Source organism: Rattus rattus, chromosome 17 (genome assembly GCF_011064425.1).
Source record: "Rattus rattus isolate New Zealand chromosome 17, Rrattus_CSIRO_v1, whole genome shotgun sequence".
Classification (NCBI taxonomy): domain Eukaryota; kingdom Metazoa; phylum Chordata; class Mammalia; order Rodentia; family Muridae; genus Rattus; species Rattus rattus.
Genome location: NC_046170.1, coordinates 43,473,529 through 43,490,678, shown reverse-complemented (window position 1 = coordinate 43,490,678; position 17,150 = coordinate 43,473,529). Strand labels below are relative to the sequence as shown.

General features: G+C 47.7%; 1 protein-coding gene across 2 annotated transcripts in view; it reads left to right on the top strand.

Annotated features, from left to right (window-relative positions):
- Nup133 (nucleoporin 133) overlaps positions 1–17,150 on the top strand; it is a 49,557-nt gene that overhangs the window by 10,467 nt on the left and 21,940 nt on the right. For both annotated transcript variants that reach the window (XR_004386102.1, XM_032887862.1), the window contains exons 6-12: positions 652–822; positions 1,690–1,845; positions 2,489–2,559; positions 5,796–5,943; positions 8,480–8,627; positions 9,943–10,100; positions 12,342–12,430. Coding sequence is in view for 1 of the 2 variants with exons in the window: in XM_032887862.1 (XP_032743753.1) it covers positions 652–822; positions 1,690–1,845; positions 2,489–2,559; positions 5,796–5,943; positions 8,480–8,627; positions 9,943–10,100; positions 12,342–12,430 (941 nt within the window). In the remaining variant the exon portion in view is untranslated. The remainder of the gene's footprint in view (positions 1–651; positions 823–1,689; positions 1,846–2,488; positions 2,560–5,795; positions 5,944–8,479; positions 8,628–9,942; positions 10,101–12,341; positions 12,431–17,150) is intronic.

Sequence of the window (17,150 nt, the reverse complement as noted above, 5' to 3'; positions counted from 1 at the left end):
GTCTGAAGCTGGAAATGTGGGTTCTGAACTGCTGTGGGGACCTGGGAGGCATCAGAGACAGCAAGGAAAGAAGGTGGTGAGGGCCTGATGTGAACTAGAGCAAGGAGGCTGCTCATTGGGCAGTATGTATCGGCTCATTCCACGTAAGCACTCTACAGAGGCGATCTTAGACAGGCTTGCACAAGCCGGGCCTGGTGTGCACACTTCTAATCCAAGCACTCAGGAGGCAGAGGATAGCCTGGGCTACATGTAGAAGCCCTGTCTACCAGAGAGAGAGACAGACACAGAGACTCTGAAGCTAATTCTCCTAGACACTGGGATAATACTTGCTGAAATCTACAGTTATGGAAGAAATCTGAGGTTGGCCTAACAGGCACCGGTCCTTGATTCTATCCCTAGAACCACTTAAACCAGATGTGATGGCTCATACCCTGTGATCCCAGCATTCAGGGTCATCCTTGGCTACATAGTGAGTTCAAGGCCAGCTTGGAATGCATGAGGCTGCCTCAAAAAACAAACAAATAAAAAAACCCAAATCTGACATTTGTTGAACATACCAGTAGTAAACCCTTCATTTAAAACTCGGATTTAAAAAGCTGTAAGGGCATTTTTGTGTATTAGATAACGAAAGGACTTGGTATTTATTCACAGGGAGGAAGTTTCATCCTGTCCTCTGTGGGAAGCCAGTTGGTTCGATTGATTCCTGAGGGCTCAGGGAAGATTCACCAGCATGTCCTGCCCCAGGGCCAAGGCATGCTCTCGGGGATTGGCCGGAGGGTTTCTTCCCTTTTTGGGATTCTGTCCCCTACTAGTGACCTCATGGTAAGTTTACAAAGAACTCCTTTACACTAAGTTGAAAGTTTCCCTTGACAGTGGTCTTGCCATCATATGAATGTAAGCTGTCGTGTTTCTCTTCTTTCACTCTTATGTGTCTGAGTGTTGGCCTGTGTATGTATTTCTGGATGCCACATGGTCGTCTGGTGCCTGCAAGAAGCCAGAAGAGAGCATCAACTCTTCTGAAACTGGAGTTACAGATGGTTGTGAGCTGCCATGAGGGTGCTAGGAACTCAACTCCAGTCCTCTTAGAGCGAGAACTCTCCCCAGCCTTATTGTGAAAATGTTAAAGTTGAATTTGGCTTGTGCTCTGTTAACATTCCTGTTCACAGGCAGGGACGGCTTCACTGTTACCCTGTCTTGCCCTATAACAGGAGAATGGAGACAATGGGGTTTTAAACTAAAAAGCATGTGTACATAACTTAAAACCATGTACATAGCTTAACATCTATTTGGTACCAAGGAGTCTACTCATAGGAACAACAGCCATGCCTGATAAGTGTCCTCCTCCCTGCCGGATTCCACTCAAGTTCTTGTTTCAGAAGCCATAAGCAACGTCTCCAGACTTACTAAGTTTATAGACTTCACACTCAAGACCCTGCTGTGGCTTCTTTAAAGAGTTCTTACATATGCTTCCAATTTAACAAGACACCGATTCTCTCAGGACTCTGAGGATTGTTTAACTTTCCCATCTCCCGACTCTGCTTTCCAATTCTGCTCTTCCCAGGCCGCCTCTTTGGAGAGCTGGCCTTGCTTTCAGGGCCTGCTTCTTCCTACAGAGCCTGGAACAGTCAGAAACCTATAAAGCACACGAAGTTGGAGTCAGTCTCAGCATGTCCCCTTCTCTCTGCACAGCTGGCCAGTGTTCTGTGGGACAGAGGAAATTCAAGTTTCTACACTCTGACGAGTTCAAACATCAGCAAATGGGAACTGGATGATTCTTCAGAGAAGCAGGTTTACAGTTGGGATATGCACAGAGCCCTGAAGGAGAGCATCACCGATGCTATTTGGGTGAGGAGCAGTGGGGCCCACTTGTGGTTTACTCAGCACTTAGGGTGTGTGACTCATCGTTCCTTCTCTGTCTTTTGTTTACTTGAGACAGGGACTCACCTTATGCAGCCCAGCCTGGTTGTGGCTCTTTAAGTCCTCCTGCCTCGGTTTCCCAGGTGCTAGGACTGTAGGCGAGCTTCACCACAGCCCGCCCGTCTGCCTCATTTATTTGAGCACATTTCCATGTAATAAGTGGATAGCCATTAAATACATATACGTGGGAGTGCCTGTAATGTAAGACAGTCTTGTGCAGCTCGGGCTGGCCTCAAACTCACTATGTAGTTGATCCTCCTGCATCTGCCACCTTTCAGTAGGAATATAAGCATGTGCCACCATACCCAGCTGACCTAGTGTTTTTTTAAAGTCGGGGTTTCACTCTACAGCCCGGCCTTTCCTGAAACTCTCTGTAGACAAGGCTGTCTTCAGTCTTACGAGATCTGCCTGTCTCTGCCTCCTGGGTGTTGGGATTAAAGGTGTGCACCTGGCTAGTTTTCAAATGTTCATTGCTCATGGAAGCAACACTTTGCCAGGTGCCGGGCATACAGTGATTGGAAAAAAAGGCACAGTAACTACTGGGAGCTTACACTTCGGTATTTCCATTTAGGGGTCTGAAAGTAACTATGAAGCTATTAAAGAAGGGGTCAGCATTCAGTATTTGGATTTGAAACAAAACTGGTAAGTACCTCACTTGTAACAGCCAGGCGACCTGCTGCCTGCTGTGCCAGAGTTCGTATGGTTACTGTGCCTCTGAGAGGTCCGTTCCTTAGGTAGTGGTGTTGGTCCGTGTGGGAAATAAAAACATTCCTCAGCTGTAAATAGTGTCCATGCCCCGATGAGACTTACATCTTCATGGCTCTGTCTTGATTCAATCTTAAGGTGATGCTAACACCCCCTCCTTTCTGTTGCCAAGGGAGTCCTGAACAGTGCTCTCTGCTCTCTGTGGAGACATGGGGTTCTTGTCGCTGTCAGTGGAGGAGCTCTGTGTCCCACAGTCTGTGACTGAGCTGATGTAATGAGGCTGTGTCCTCCATGGCGAGCTAGACGCACATGGTTATGCTTGCACCGAGTTTCCTCTTAGCAGTTTTCAGGAAGGATTTGGCAGATCAGTTTGTGGTCTCAGCACTCAGGCAGCCTGAGGCAGGATTACGGTTCCTGACCAGCCTGAGGTATATACAAAACTCTGTCAAAAATAAAGCCAGGTGAAGACTTTTTTGTTTTCTGTTTTTGAGACAGGGTCTCACTATGCAGCCTCGGCTGTCCTAGAACTCTGTAGACCAGGCTGCCTCAGACGCAGAGCTGCCTGCCTCTGCCTCCAGAGTGTTGGCATTGAAGGTGTGCCACCGCCATACCTGGACAGTTGAAGATTTCATGGGTTTCAGAGTCGTGATGACTGTGTCCTGGTGTTGGTGTAGCACACCCATTGTCCTTGTTTCTCAGAAGGGTGTTGCAGTTGCCATGGTGAGGTGTGGTTATCTCCCTAGCACTGGTGAGTCTGTTGACTTGTTTCTCGGCAGGATCTGAAAACCCCATAAAAAGCTACCCAGGAGGTAAAAATGACAGCACTTTCTTAGTTTCTACTAAAGACATACTTGTTCTCACTTAACTTTACCCGGCTTTTGGAAACTTAGGGTGTAGCCTACTGTGTGCGTGCCATGGCCTTTTCAGGTTGAAAATGAGGATGAAAGCTGCTTCAGAGTTGCTGCCCTGAGACTCTGCCTCTGGGTCATGGTGTCCGGCTGTGACAAAGTAAGAGCTGGGGACTCTTGTTCCTTGTCTCAGTCACTGTTCCCTCTCAGGTTCCTGAGCTCCCTGATGGGAGTGCACGGGCTTCTTGTGTGAGAATGCTGTGTTCCTGTTACCATTTGACCTTTCACAGTCCTTCCATAGCTACAGTCCGGGCTGACAAGCTCAGCGAGCTACAGTTGGAGCGTGTAACTGGCCTGGAGCTCACAGAGACCTGCCTGTCTTCACTTCCCAAGTGGGGTTTTTGTAGAAGGTTTTGTTTCGTTTTGTTTTTTAAGATTTATAGCCTCTCTCTATCCCTCTCTCTCTCTCTTTCTCTCTGTATCTTTCTCCCACTCTCTCTATGTGTGTCTATACACATGCACACGTACACCTGTAGAGCCCAGAAAACATCATATGCCTTGGAGCTGGAGTTTGATGCTTCTGAGCTTCCTGATGTGGGTTCTGGGAACTAATCTCAGGCCTTTGAGGAGTAGCAATGCTCTTAGCAGTTGGTGAGGGGGTTGGGGACTTAGCTCAGTGGTAGAGCGCTTGCCTAGCAAGCACAAGGCCCTGGGTTCGGTCCCCAGCTCCGGAAAAAAAAAAAAGAAAGAAAAAGCAGTTGGTGAGCAGTCTCTAGCACCATGGGTAACAAAGTTGTCAGGGAATCCTAGCCCTAGGACCACTTCTTAAAGACCCTGTTATGTAGATAACGCTCCAGTCTTGGTAGCATGGTGATACACTCTTTAGTGACCCTTCTTATAGCCCTGACCTTGGGATGGCCCACTTTGTCATCTGAATGGTACAGAGAGGATACGCCCTCGGCCTTCTCCCCTGACCTTGCTGTAACGTCAGCGTGATGACAGTGAGCTGCAATTTAGAGCTGCAAGTCCCGAATTTCTCTCCTCTGAGTGGCAGTGGGAGGATTAGGGGAGGGGCTGTCACCTGAGCCCTCATTAACTTGCTTAGGAGTGGCTGCCCGAAGAAGGTGCTTGCTACCTTGGAAGAATTTGCATTAGGGGATATTTAACATTTTTGTTGGACAACAGTATAAAGAATAGTACATAAGTTTTAACAAGCAAAATAAGCTTTTTTATAAACAGCGGCTTGGATTTCTGTAATTGATGATTAAAACAAAAACAGTTTTTCTCTCAACTAGGTAAGCTGTGAAGAGTGCTGTCAGTCAGCCCTCACTCTTGCTCTTACCTTCGAGTGCTTTAGTGAGCGCGCCAGGCTCGGGTTCCAAGCGTAGGTGCTGTTCCATGGCATTAGATCACCTTGACCTGAGGAATGGACTGTGCTAATCCCCAGACTAAAGTTTTAAGTCAGGCTGGTTGTCCTGTAATTCACACGTCGTGATACTGAGTCATCTCCGTATGCGTTTCTGAGGTTTTGGGTTATTTGCTTGCTTGTTTGTTTGAGACAGGCCCAGGCTGGCCTTGCACTCCAGGTCCTTCTGTCTGTAAGCCCCAAGTCACAGGTGTGTGCCACCATCCGTGCTCGCTTGATTTTAGTTCTGTGAGTCTTGCTAAGGACGCACAGTAGTCATTAACCACAGCTGTGGCAGCAGAGCTGGCCATGTTGCTTGGTGCTACAGCGCCATCTACAGGCACAAGGCAGAGACTGAGCTGTGTCGGTGATGGGGAGAGAGACCCCCTCCCTCCACAATCCTCTGTGCCCCTGACAGTTAGGGATCCCTTCTTCAAAGTTCCCTCCTTTTCAGAATGGTGTATAAATGGACTCGTGCTGAGTGATTCAGCTTTGACATGGTGGATTTAAACTTGATTCAGACATTACTTTGTTTCCATTCCTAAGTAGTATTCAGGAGAATATATGTAGACATGCCAGGATTTCTCTGCTCCGTAGTTGAAGTCATTGGGTTGCTCTCAAGTTGGCTACTGCAGTAAAGCCACTGTAAACATTTGCACTGAGGTAATTGTGAGAATATTTTTTTCCTTCCCTTAGGTATTCAAATATCTAGATTCAGGGCTCTAGTTTATATGGTGACTGTGAGTGCGTATAATTTTGTAAAAATCTGGCATTACTGTTTAGAGAGAAGCCTGCACGGTGTATGGCCTTTGCCTTTGGACCTCTGTGAATTTCAGAATGGCCAGGGCTATCTAGTGAAACCCTGCCTTAAAACAACAACACACAGAAGCCCCCTTTCTCTTCCCACCCCCCTTTTCTAGCGATGGGCTCCTGATTTTGGCAGCAGCATGGCACCTGGGAGACAGCCCCTGTCTTGTCTATTACTCTGTGATCACAGTGGAGGACAACGGTAACCAGATGTCAGATGCAGTCACCGTTGAAGTGACTCAGTATAACCCACCTTTCCAGGTAAGTCAGGTTACAAGGAGACCACAACACACTGGGGTCCTGTACAACCATTGGTGTCTTTGAGGTTCGCTTGCAAGATTTGGAAATTTGTAGATATTATTGCTGTTCATTGTCCACCTCACTCGAGCCCAGTCTGAACTAAAGGAAGATGATACGACGGTGGCCCACAGCCAGACCTTGGTGCTTGGCTGTAGCTTGTTATTGAGTGGAAAGGAAGTGTGATGGGGAGCGCATGTGAAATATTTGGATCCAGTTGGGGGTGGGTGTTGATTTGATTTGAGACAGGATGACTCGTCTAGTCTGACTATATAGTCCAGACGTTTCTGTCTCTTGTCTTCCAAGTTGTTGTTCTAGGTATGTGCCATGGTGTCTTCCTGGGGTTCAGTCTTGAGACCTTTATGTTATAAACCAATTCCATGTGCCTAGGGGATGACTGCTTTGTGTACTCCGCAGAATAAAGCCCCAGAAGACAGTAGCACAAATGTTGAGTTTAGACAGGTTAAACACGTCCTCTCATCACTGACATCATTTACCTGATGCAGCATCCGTCCTCCTGCGCCGTTATTAGGGACAGAGCTCTGGCTCATCCTGGGACTCGGGGTGCTGCCTGCCTCTGCCCCCCACGTGCTGGTGTTAGAGGTGTCACCCTGCCTGGCCCTCGCCTGCTTGTTTTGGGGTACCTGCCTGTGAGGGCAGTGCTTGCAGAGGGCAGAGGCATTGTGTGTGCCTCTGGAGCCAGTCACAGCTGATTGTGAGCCGTCCCAGAGCAGTGCGGGGACCAACATGGCTCCTCTCCAGAGCATCGACCACAGAGCCCTTGCTTCAGCTACTAAATCTTTGTTCTTAATATACTTGCTTCTCTGAGTCCCATACGAAAAGCTGTTATCTTTTATTTCTAACAGGAGTAAACCTTCTTGTGTGTTTCAGTTCAGTATTGCTGGAAGTCATAGCTCAGTGCCATTTTAATTTTCACGAAGTGCTGGAATATACAAAGAAAACAGTTTGAGAATGAAGTATGTCCTACCGTCTCACTTTAAGGAAATATTTCTTATATTAGTTTAGGAAACTAGAGACAATCATGAGGAGCATTTGCTGCTCTTGCAGAGGACCCAAGTTTGGTTCCCAGCAGCCATGTTAGGTGGCTGTGAGCCACCTGTCCTCCAGCCAGGGTGGGGGTTCTAAAGCATGTAGCCCCCCTGTGGTACCTGCATCTGTCCACATATCCACATACAGGTGCCACATACACACACACATTAAAAAGACTTCCTTAGCGATGGTGACTGTAGTCCTAGTTTTGTGTCTAGTGAGTTTGTACTTATGTTTCTTCCTCTGATTTCATGTGGGAACAGATAAACTCAGTGGTCTTGGACGTGAGAGCTTGTTTGGTGGCCTCAGGCCTGAACATGTTTGGTAACACAAGACCCAGCTTGGTGTAGTGGTACATGCTCCTCAGGAAGTACACGCCTTTCTAGGGACGGCTGATCCCAGTGAGTTTAAGGTCAGCCAAGCAGCCAGGGACACGGAGCAAAACTGTCTTCAAAAAAGAAGATAGAACCAAAGTGGGTTTTTTCTGCATCTGTCAGTATAAAAATAAATAAAAAGCTTTTAATTTCTCATTTGCTGCAAACTTTGAGTTATAATATTTTTGGTTAGTTGGTTGGCTTTTCTTTTTTTTTTTTTTTTTTTTTAAAGTTTTATTAATTTTTTATATTTAATTAACTGTAGCTGTCTTCACACACACCAGAAGAGGGCATTGGATCTCTTTACAGATGGTTGTGAGCCACCATGTGGTTGCTGGGAATTGAACTCAGGACCTCTGGAAGAGCAGTCGGGTGCTCTTAACCGCTGAGCCATCTCTCCAGCCCGTTGGTTGGCTTTTCAAGCCAGGGTTTCTCTGTGTAGCCCTGGCTGTCCTGGAACTCACTCTGTAGACCAGGCTGGCCTCACACTGAGATCCTCTTGTCTCTGCCTCCTGAGTGCTGGGATTAAAGGTGTTTAGTCCTGCTACCACACTTGACTTATCTTAATTTCATAAAAGAGTGTTAAAATTTTGCTAATTACAATTCAACAAATGATTTTTGTAAGACAAGTATTTTAGTTTATTTGCCCTTGTAGCAAAATATCTGAGGCTGGGTAATTTATAGCTATCGAAGTCCTGCCGGTTGGAGCTCCAGCACCTTCTTGTTGCTGCACTCACTGAAAGCGAGCAGGCTTACCAGGCAGGGTCCCTCAGATTCCATGTTAACATGGTTAGCAGCTCAGCACCTGAACTCCAGAGGAACACACGCATCCAGGCAATGGCCGTGATTACCAACCTCCCCGTCCTGTTTGCGAGTCATCTTGTGTAGTATATAACTTTCACAGGGTAATCAGTGAATGAGAATTTAACATCAGTGTGGAATGCTGTCATGTAAACATGGCTGTGAAAATCACACGGATATTTTGTCTTAATTCTTACTATCTATAATTACTGTCTATAATTACTATCTATAATTACTATCTATAATTACTATCTATAACTCTAATTTACCTCCAGTCTGAAGACCTGGTTGCATGTCGATTGATGGTGCCAGACTTCCCAAGCCAGATGACCTACCTCTACATGGAGAGCGCTGTCTTTGTATGCTCCACAGGAACTGGGAAGGTTTCGCTTCCTCAGGAGAAGATTGTCTTCGATACACAGGGTACTGTAGATGACAAGATGGTTCTTTCTTCATTGATTTGATTTTGCCTTTGTCAGAATTCAGTTCATTGCATGCATCTGGTGTCTTCCTGGACTCTCTCGTTCTGCTTTCAAATGTGTCTACTCATTCCCCAGTACTATACAACTTTCAATAAGGAATTGTTTTAAATAAAGATTTATTTATTTATTAATATGAGTATACTGCCACTGTCTTCAGACACACCAGAAGAGGGCATCAGATCTCATTACAGATGGTTGTGAGTCACCATGTGGTTGCTGGGAATTGAACTCAGGACCTCTGGAAGAGCAGTCAGTGCTCTTAACCACTGAGCCATCTCTCCAATAAATAATTCCTTGGTCAACTCATTAGCCATTCTTGGTTATTTCTCTTCTTTTACTGTACATTTTGCTTCTGATTTGCCAGTTAGAAACGTTAGTACTGTTTGCAGCAGCTGAGTTCACGGCCATGCTGAATGCCCAAGCTGGGCAGAATTCCCCAACTGTTATCTTTACAGGCAAAAGTAGTTTAAAGGGTTTTTTTTTTTTCTTCAAAAGAGACCGAGGAGGAAGACCTAGCACTGGGAGAAGTGAGTGCTCGTCTTGGTGTGAGAGACTTGCTCTGAGTCTTCACTCTGATTAGTCCAGCCCTGGCGGGAAGACCCCTGGGAGCCACCCACAGTGCAGAGCAGACAGACAGATGCTGACGGGTGGGGCAGCCTCCCACGACTGCTGCAGAGGACGGGCTGGGCAGGCAGGGCCATAGCAGAGCTGCATGGTGGTTCAGTATTTCGGGCTGTTCCTAAGGCGCAGAGCCGCCTGCTAGCTGCCCGATCAGCCCAGCAGAGACCAACAGTTAGGCAAGAAGCAAGGGGACCACAGGGCAGAGATACTGCCATTCTAAGTTTTCAGAATAAGAATTTGGAAGAGTCGAGGAGGGCTTTGCTCACTGTTCCCTTGCAGGGCAAGTTTCTGTGTATGTATGTGTTTGTTTGTTTGGTTGGTTGGTTGGCTGTTGTATTTAAGATTTTTATCTGTAGGAACAGGGATAGCAGTGGAGGCCAGAAGAGGGTGTAGTCCCTGCAGCAGGGGTTACGGGGGTTGTAAGCCTCTCCGTGAGGTCACTAAGAACTGAACTGCAGTCCTCTGCAGAAGCAGCAAGTGCTTTAATTGCTTTGTCTTTAAAGTGGAAAGACAGTCTGCTTCATGGAGTAGGTTTTAGGAGTTGTAAACATGAAAGGTCACAGGCCATCAGGATAGTTGGGGTGGTAGATCTGAGGAATTATTCTGTGTAATCTTGGTGTATATTTTTTTCTCAGGAGACGGCATTTTGGGCGCTGGCTCCTGTGGTGGAGTTCCTATCCTTTTCTCTAGGAACAGTGGTCTGGTGTCTGTCACTCCAAGGGAAAGTATGTCCCTGTTAGCAGAAGGCCTGGAAGAGTCTTTGGCCTCTTCCGGTGGTGGACGGGGTAGTGAGGTAAGGCCCACGATCGCTTAACATTTATTTTATTAGCACATTCGCACCAGAAAAGGCGGCTGTCTAAAAGGACTGGGAAATCAGTTCCTGGTTCTCTTGTCCCCCGTCCCTAGGTCTTCCTTCCCAGAAGAGCTGCTTGTAGGTCTCAGCCATTCCTTCTGCTCTCTCCTGTGTGTCTCTAGGTCACCAGCTTTAAAGCAAGGACTTGGGACAACTCATACTTCCTCCTCTCCTTTCCCTACCTTTCCTAGGAGCAGGGTTCAGGGCTATGGCTGGTATGGCTCCTGAGCCCAGGGGAGCGCTCATGGCGTTGCACACATTGTGCTGCTGTGGGATTCTGGAGCATTGACAGCATGGACCATTGGCTGAGTTGATGTCACACACACCATCCAGCAGCTCTGGAGGGTGCTCGTTGGGTAGTCTTCCTGGGGTCACCTCAGGAAGGTGGCCAGGCTTATCCTGCTTTCTTCACTGTCCAGACTCTAAAGACCGGTCTCCACCTATGCCTGGCACCTGTATGTCACCCTACGTGGGTTCTGCGGCTCAAGCTCAAGGTAGCCAAACTCGCACAGCCAGTATCTTCACTGAGCCCTCTCCTCAGTGACCCCAGAACGAGATTAAAAATGAATAAGAGGGGTTGGGGATTTAGCTCAGTGGTAGAGCGCTTGCCTAGGAAGCGCAAGGCCCTGGGATCGGACCCTAGCTCCGAAAAAAAGAACCAAAAAAAAAAAAACAAAAAAAAAAAATGAATAAGAAATCAACTTTGTTATCTTGAACCTGAGGTAACTTTATCTGTAAGTTTGGGGGTTTTAAACAATAAAAAATATTTCAGTCACAAAAGGATAAAATAATGTTTACAGATTTTTTTTTCATTTAAAGACTATATGAAATACTGAAAAATAAATTTAGACAAGAAATATTATTTTGACACTAATGTAACCAACTGTGTTTCTTTCAACAAACTCCAAAGCTGCTAATATAAAAAACAAATTAAGGGGTTGGGGATTTGGCTCAGTAGTAGAGCACTTGCCTAGCAACCGCAAGGCCCTGGGTTCGGTCCCCAGCTCCGAAAAAAAAGAAAAAAAAAACAAATTAAGTTTTAAAGACTGTCTACTCTTGTTTACTAATTCAGTAATTACAGGAGTGGGAAACGTAGTAATGCCACAGCCACTCATATTTGTGTAGTGTGTAGTGTAATATGTGAGAATCTAAAATTTATTAAAAGAAAATATTGCCTTATCTTGCAAAACAAAATATAAAAAGTGTTTGCAAAGAATAATTTCATATTTGCCTAGAATATGTCTTCTCTTCCACTGAAATCATGACAAATCCACATATTTGATTTTGTCCATCATAAGGCACTGGCTTGTCTAATGTCTGTAAGTCTTGGTGTGGAGACTTTTCTTTGAGGTGGAGTCTTGCCATGTGTGTAGCTCAGACTGGCATTGAACTCCGTCTTCTTGCCTCATTCTCCTCAGTGTTAGAATAACAGACATGCGCTCCTATGTCCAAACTTTGTCTGGACTTTTCATAACTGAAAGTCAAAGTGAATGAAGCCAGTCATGGTGGTACAAGTCTTTAATACCCGGCACTTGGGAGGAGGTAGAGGCAGGTGGAACTCTGAGTTAGAGGCCAGCCTGGTCTACATAGAGAGTTCCGGTCAGCCAAGGAGCATAGTGAGACCCTGTCTCAATAAAAAGAGGGAGGAAGAGGAGGATGCTGGAGAAATGGCTAAACAGAGGGCTCGAGTTTGATCCTAGCACCCACATAGTAGCTCATAACCATTTGTAACTCTAGTTTCAAGAGATCCTGTTCTCTCTTCTGGCCTTCGAGGGCCTTAGACACAGCACACATGTGGAATAAAAATAAACATTTTAAACAGAAACCTTGAAGCGATTTGGCAGTTGATATGGATCGGGTGTGTTTAGCGCCTGTTGATGATCCTGTGATTGTTTAGCAGCGCTGCTCCAACTCCTGAATTCCTTGTACACCACTCCATTCCTTCTTAGTTCTCCTTAGGCCTGCTCAGCCGTGTCATTCCTCGTGTGCCAGTGCCCATTGTGACAAGCCTAGGGACAGTTGGGACAGTTCTGACCAATGGTGAAAAGTCCTGAGTTACCTGCCTTTCCTGCAGGGCTTTGATTGGCCATCGGCAGTCTGCTCTGGGTGTGCGATCTATGACCGGTTCTTCTTCAGGACCCTGTGCCTTCTCCTCTAAGCTGTAGCTGTTTTTCTCTGCAGAGTATGGTTTTTGAGACCACAAAAAATGACACTGCAGCCCATGAAGACAAGACCAAACTGCTTAAAACTGCATTTCTGCAGTACTGCAGGTACAGCACTGTTTTACTAAAGATGAGTGAGTGTGTGTGCGTGCATGCACGTGTGCGTGTGAGTGTGTGTGCGTGTGTCTTCATAGAATCCAGAAAAGGGCATCAGATCTCCTGGAGTTAGAGTCACAGGTGATTATGAGGCACCTGATGAGGGTGACAGGAACCAAATTCAGGTCCTCTGAAAGAGCAGGTGCCACTCCTGCCACCCCAGCACACTCCTTGTTTTTTAGGTCTTGTCATGTAGCCCAGGCTGGCCCTCCCGCCTTGCCCCTCTGTTGCTGGATCTGTAGCCATGGACACTATGCTCAGCTGGCACAGCACACTAAATCACTTATAAATGCATTATTAATATAAATATTAGCAGTTAATTTAGTCCCCAGTAACTACACAGAGAAACCAAGATTTATTTAAAACTGCTCTCAATAGCTGAGCAGTTAAATGATTTCCCTCAGCCTCCTATGCTAATCTGCCTCCTCCCATCCCATCCTTGGATTTTATTATTGCTCTGGCACCTCGGGCATCAGGTGTGTTTCCATGATCTTTCTCCAGACCCCTTCCTCATGGCTCTAAACCCTCCATTCGCCTCGAGGATCTGAATCTCCCTCTCTCCTTCCTCTGGTTGGCGGATGTCCCACCCTGTTCTCTATTCTGCCCAGCCATTGGGTGATCAGCATTTAATGACAAGGCAGAGAATAAATGGTAAGAATTGGTCACATAAGCTTGAGACAGGAGATTCTTGGTACGAGCGTTACAGTGCCCTGTCCAGATTGAAACAAGATGTGAGGGCAGAGAAATCAGCATTGGAATAACACAAGGGTAAACTTGTGAATAACACCGTTTATAAAAACAGCTTACCGATTGTGTGGGACACAGTTGACTGATGCTTGCTGTGCACTGGTGGGTACCAAGAGCTAGTGGTGAGGAGGTCTTTGTGCGTGCTGGGGTTCTACATGATTGTCTGTACCTGAGAGCCGCAAGAGGCTCCACATAGGTTGGGAACATCGGATCTGACACAGCCTTTGTGGGAAACAATGGCCATTAAAATCTGCATCCTGAAGGCAGTGGACAAGGTCTCCCTTGTAGAGGATCAGAGCGAGTGAGTTGCAGATCGAGTGTGATGGATGTTAGAGACGTATTCCCTTTAGCTGAGGTTCAGTTCCACAGAACCTAGTGGCTCTGCAGCCTTGCTCAGGTTCTGCAGTTTGGCTGTTGGAGGTCTGGGCAGATGGCAGTTGGGCGGGTCCCAGCTGTGCTCTCTCTATTGTGCCCAGATTCCGAAGTGGCTGTTTCTTGCCTGGACTTCTCACATTTCTAAGGTCTTGGCTGGCGGCTCTTTGCTTCCTGTAGTGTGTGATCGCTGCCTTGACGTTTGAGACAGGTAACCAGTTAGAGTCATCTGTTGAGCGGTACCCCAGGCCTCTCCACTAGAAGCCTGTACCACACTGGTCCTGCCCTGTTTGTTATGACCACATTCTCTCCAGAGATTGTCAAATAGTCCTGAGAGTCAAACATAACAGATAAAACTTCATGTGTTGTCTATTTTTAGCTTTGGGTTATTTGGTTTTCATTTATCTCTATTTGAAAAATGTATATACATTTTATTGATGAGAGTTTGGGGAAGCATCTGTGATCTTGGTTAGGTCTTGTACAAGTAGATCCCTACAGCCCACAGGAAGCCTGGGGCTCCAGCCCAGAGATCATTTCAGCCCTCTTCGTCCTGACCACGTCTTCCCCCGTAGCAGAAGAGTCTCCTATGCAGAGAGTCCCTGGAACTTGACCACCCCACTGTCTTCCTGGCTGGCTGGGCTTGTGTGTGGAGTGCAGGATTCCTGATGGACTGCGTATGCTTGGGCACAGTGGCCTTAGAACTGTGCCGTCTAGGTTCTAGGGCATGAGTGGGCACGGGGTCACATCTCAGTTTATCGTCAGCACGTTTTCTGCCTGTTATGTGCTTCCTTTCGTAGACAGCGTTGGTTATGTTTGAACGGACTTGGGAAAATCATGGCCACGCCTTGCCTACCAAGTCTGTTCTTGCCAGAACTGTGGCAGGATGGTTACTGACTCTGGCGTTTAGTCCTTTGTGGGGTTGAGAGAGGAATGAGGGGCAGTAGTTTGCTTTGCACAGCTTGGTTTGGAAGGATGATTTTTCAGCATTTACTGCCTCTACTGCCAAGTTCCTGCCCCACCCCGCCCCGCCCCGCCCCTCGCTCACACAGTCTGCAGGATGGTGCGTGTCAGTCTAAGGCTGCCTTCTTATGGTCTGCTGGACTCCCTTTCCTGTCCACATGGGGGCGCCGCTAGACAGTGTGGTGTTTATTATGGCCTTGGGTTTCTGGCTCAGCCTTCCTAGAGAGATTTGGGTTACTTGGTCCTGCACAGGTCTCTCGGGATGGTCTTGTTTTTTTTTTTTTTTTTTTTTTTTTTTTTTCCGGGGCTGGGGACCGAACCCAGGACCTTGCGCTTCCTATGCAAGTGCTCTACCACTGAGCCAAATCCCCAACCCCACGGGATGGTCTTGTAGACGGTACCTGACAACGCAGCCGGCTTTGACTTTGCTTTCTTGTGGCTACCAAAACAACTTACCATAAACTCTGTGGCTTGTGGGGCTCACACTGCAAGGCTGCAGGTGCCCTGGAGGTTCTGGGTTCTGGCTTTCATGCCTCTCTCATCCCGACAGCCATGGCCCCTGATGAGCCTGTGATGCTTCCTGAGTTTCTTTCTCCTGAGGCATCTCCTCATGGAGCCTAAGCTGCCTAGGACTTGAGATCATCCTCCCTCAGCCTTGCACCCTATGCTGGGGTATCGGGCTTGTCCCACTGCGCTCACACATGACTGTAACAGCCGTAGGCCCTGGGTCTAGGGCCTACCCCTGAGGTGATCCTTAACTAATCCTTCCCAAATAGAGTGCACGTGAGGCTCCAGGTAGACAGTGGGGCCCACCTGGTGCAGGCAGTTTGAAGTGTTTCCAGAGGGTTACCAGGTACAGGAAGGGGCCTCAGCCTGAATAGCCGCAGGAAGTGTTGCTGGCCCAACACAGCTATGCCCTAGATTCCCACGAGCTCTACTTGTGCACGGCTCAGGACTGCACTAGGAATTTTAAGGAAGTGGACACTTCACGGTAAAAAAATCATTCTTCCACTAGAGTTCTGAGTTATTACCAGAGTCTTCTAACTTCCCATACTTGACGGAACTAGAGTGGGGCCTGCTCATCTCTTGGGGCCTTGGGGTTGTACGCAGCCTTGCACCAGTCTGCCAGGCTGCACACGTTCAGATCTCTCATCCCTTCTCAGTGTATGCTGCACTTCTCTTCCTCTCGGCCTTACTGGTATCTGCTTGTTTCCTCATGTCTCCCTAGTTAGAAGAGCCCTCATTGTCCCTTAGACTGTTGCTCTAAAACTTGTTCCCTAAACTCTTCTAGGTGCACTGGCAGGTTTTGTGTCAACTTGGCACAAGCTGGAGCCATCAGAGAGGAAGGAGCCTCCCGTGAGGAAATGCAGCTGTGAGACCCAGCTGTAAGGCATTTCCTCAATTAGTGATCAAGGAGGAGGGCCCAGCCCACTGGTGCTGTCCCTGGGCTGGTGGTCCTGGGTTCTATAAGAAAGCAGGCTGAGCAAGCCAGGGGAAGCAAGCCAGTATGTAACATCCCTCCATGGCCTGTGCACCAGCTCCTGCCACCAAGATCCTGCCCTGTTTTGAATTCCTGTCATGACTTCCTTCGCTGATAAACAGCAACGTGGAAGTGTAAACTAAATGAACCCTTTCCTCCCCAACTTGCCTTTTGGTCATGGTGCTTTATTGCAGCAACAGAAACTCTAGCTAAGACACTAGGAGGCCTGTTTTTCTCATCTGATGCAGCTTCCTTGCTGACAACAGAACATGCTCTGTGGATGGCTGAGCATCCCCCCTTGGCCTCTTTCTCCACAGAGCTCTCCTCCCCTCTGAAGGGTTTATTGTCTTCTGTGCTTGCTGGTGTTGTTACTTTCCTCATTGTTGTGTCTGAGACAGAGCTTAAAAAAGGAAGGAATTGTGTTGTAGTTTAGAGCCAATGGGAATCATCCCTCATAGGGAGTGGTCATCACAGGGAGTGGTCATCACAGGGAGTGGTCATCACAGGGAATGGGGAGTGGTCATCACAGGGAGTGGTCATCACAGGGAGTGGTCATCACAGGGAATGGGGAGTGGTCATCACAGGGAGTGGTCATCACAGGGAGTGGTCATCACAGTGGGGAGTGGTCATCACAGGGAGTGGTCATCACAGGGAGTGGTCATCACAGGGAATGGGGAGTGGTCATCACAGGGAGTGGTCATCACAGGGTGGTCATCACAGGAATGGGGGAGTGGTCATCACAGGGAGTGGTCACAGGGGTGGTCATCACAGGGAGTGGTCATCACAGGGAATGGGGAGGGTCATCACAGGGAGGGTCATCACAGGGAGTGGTCATGGGGAGGGACATCACAGGGAGTGGTCATCACAGGGGGTGGTCATCACAGGGAGTGGTCACAGGGGGTGGTCAACACGGGAAATGGAGAGTGGTCATCACAGGGAGTGGTCACGGGGGGTGGTCATCACAGGGAATGGGGAGTGGTCATGGGGAGTGGACGCCATAGTGAACATCACAGGGAGTGGTCATCACAGGGGGTGGTCATCACAGGGAGTGGTCACAGGGGGTGGTCAACACGGGAAATGGAGAGTGGTCATCACAGGGAGTGGTCACGGGGG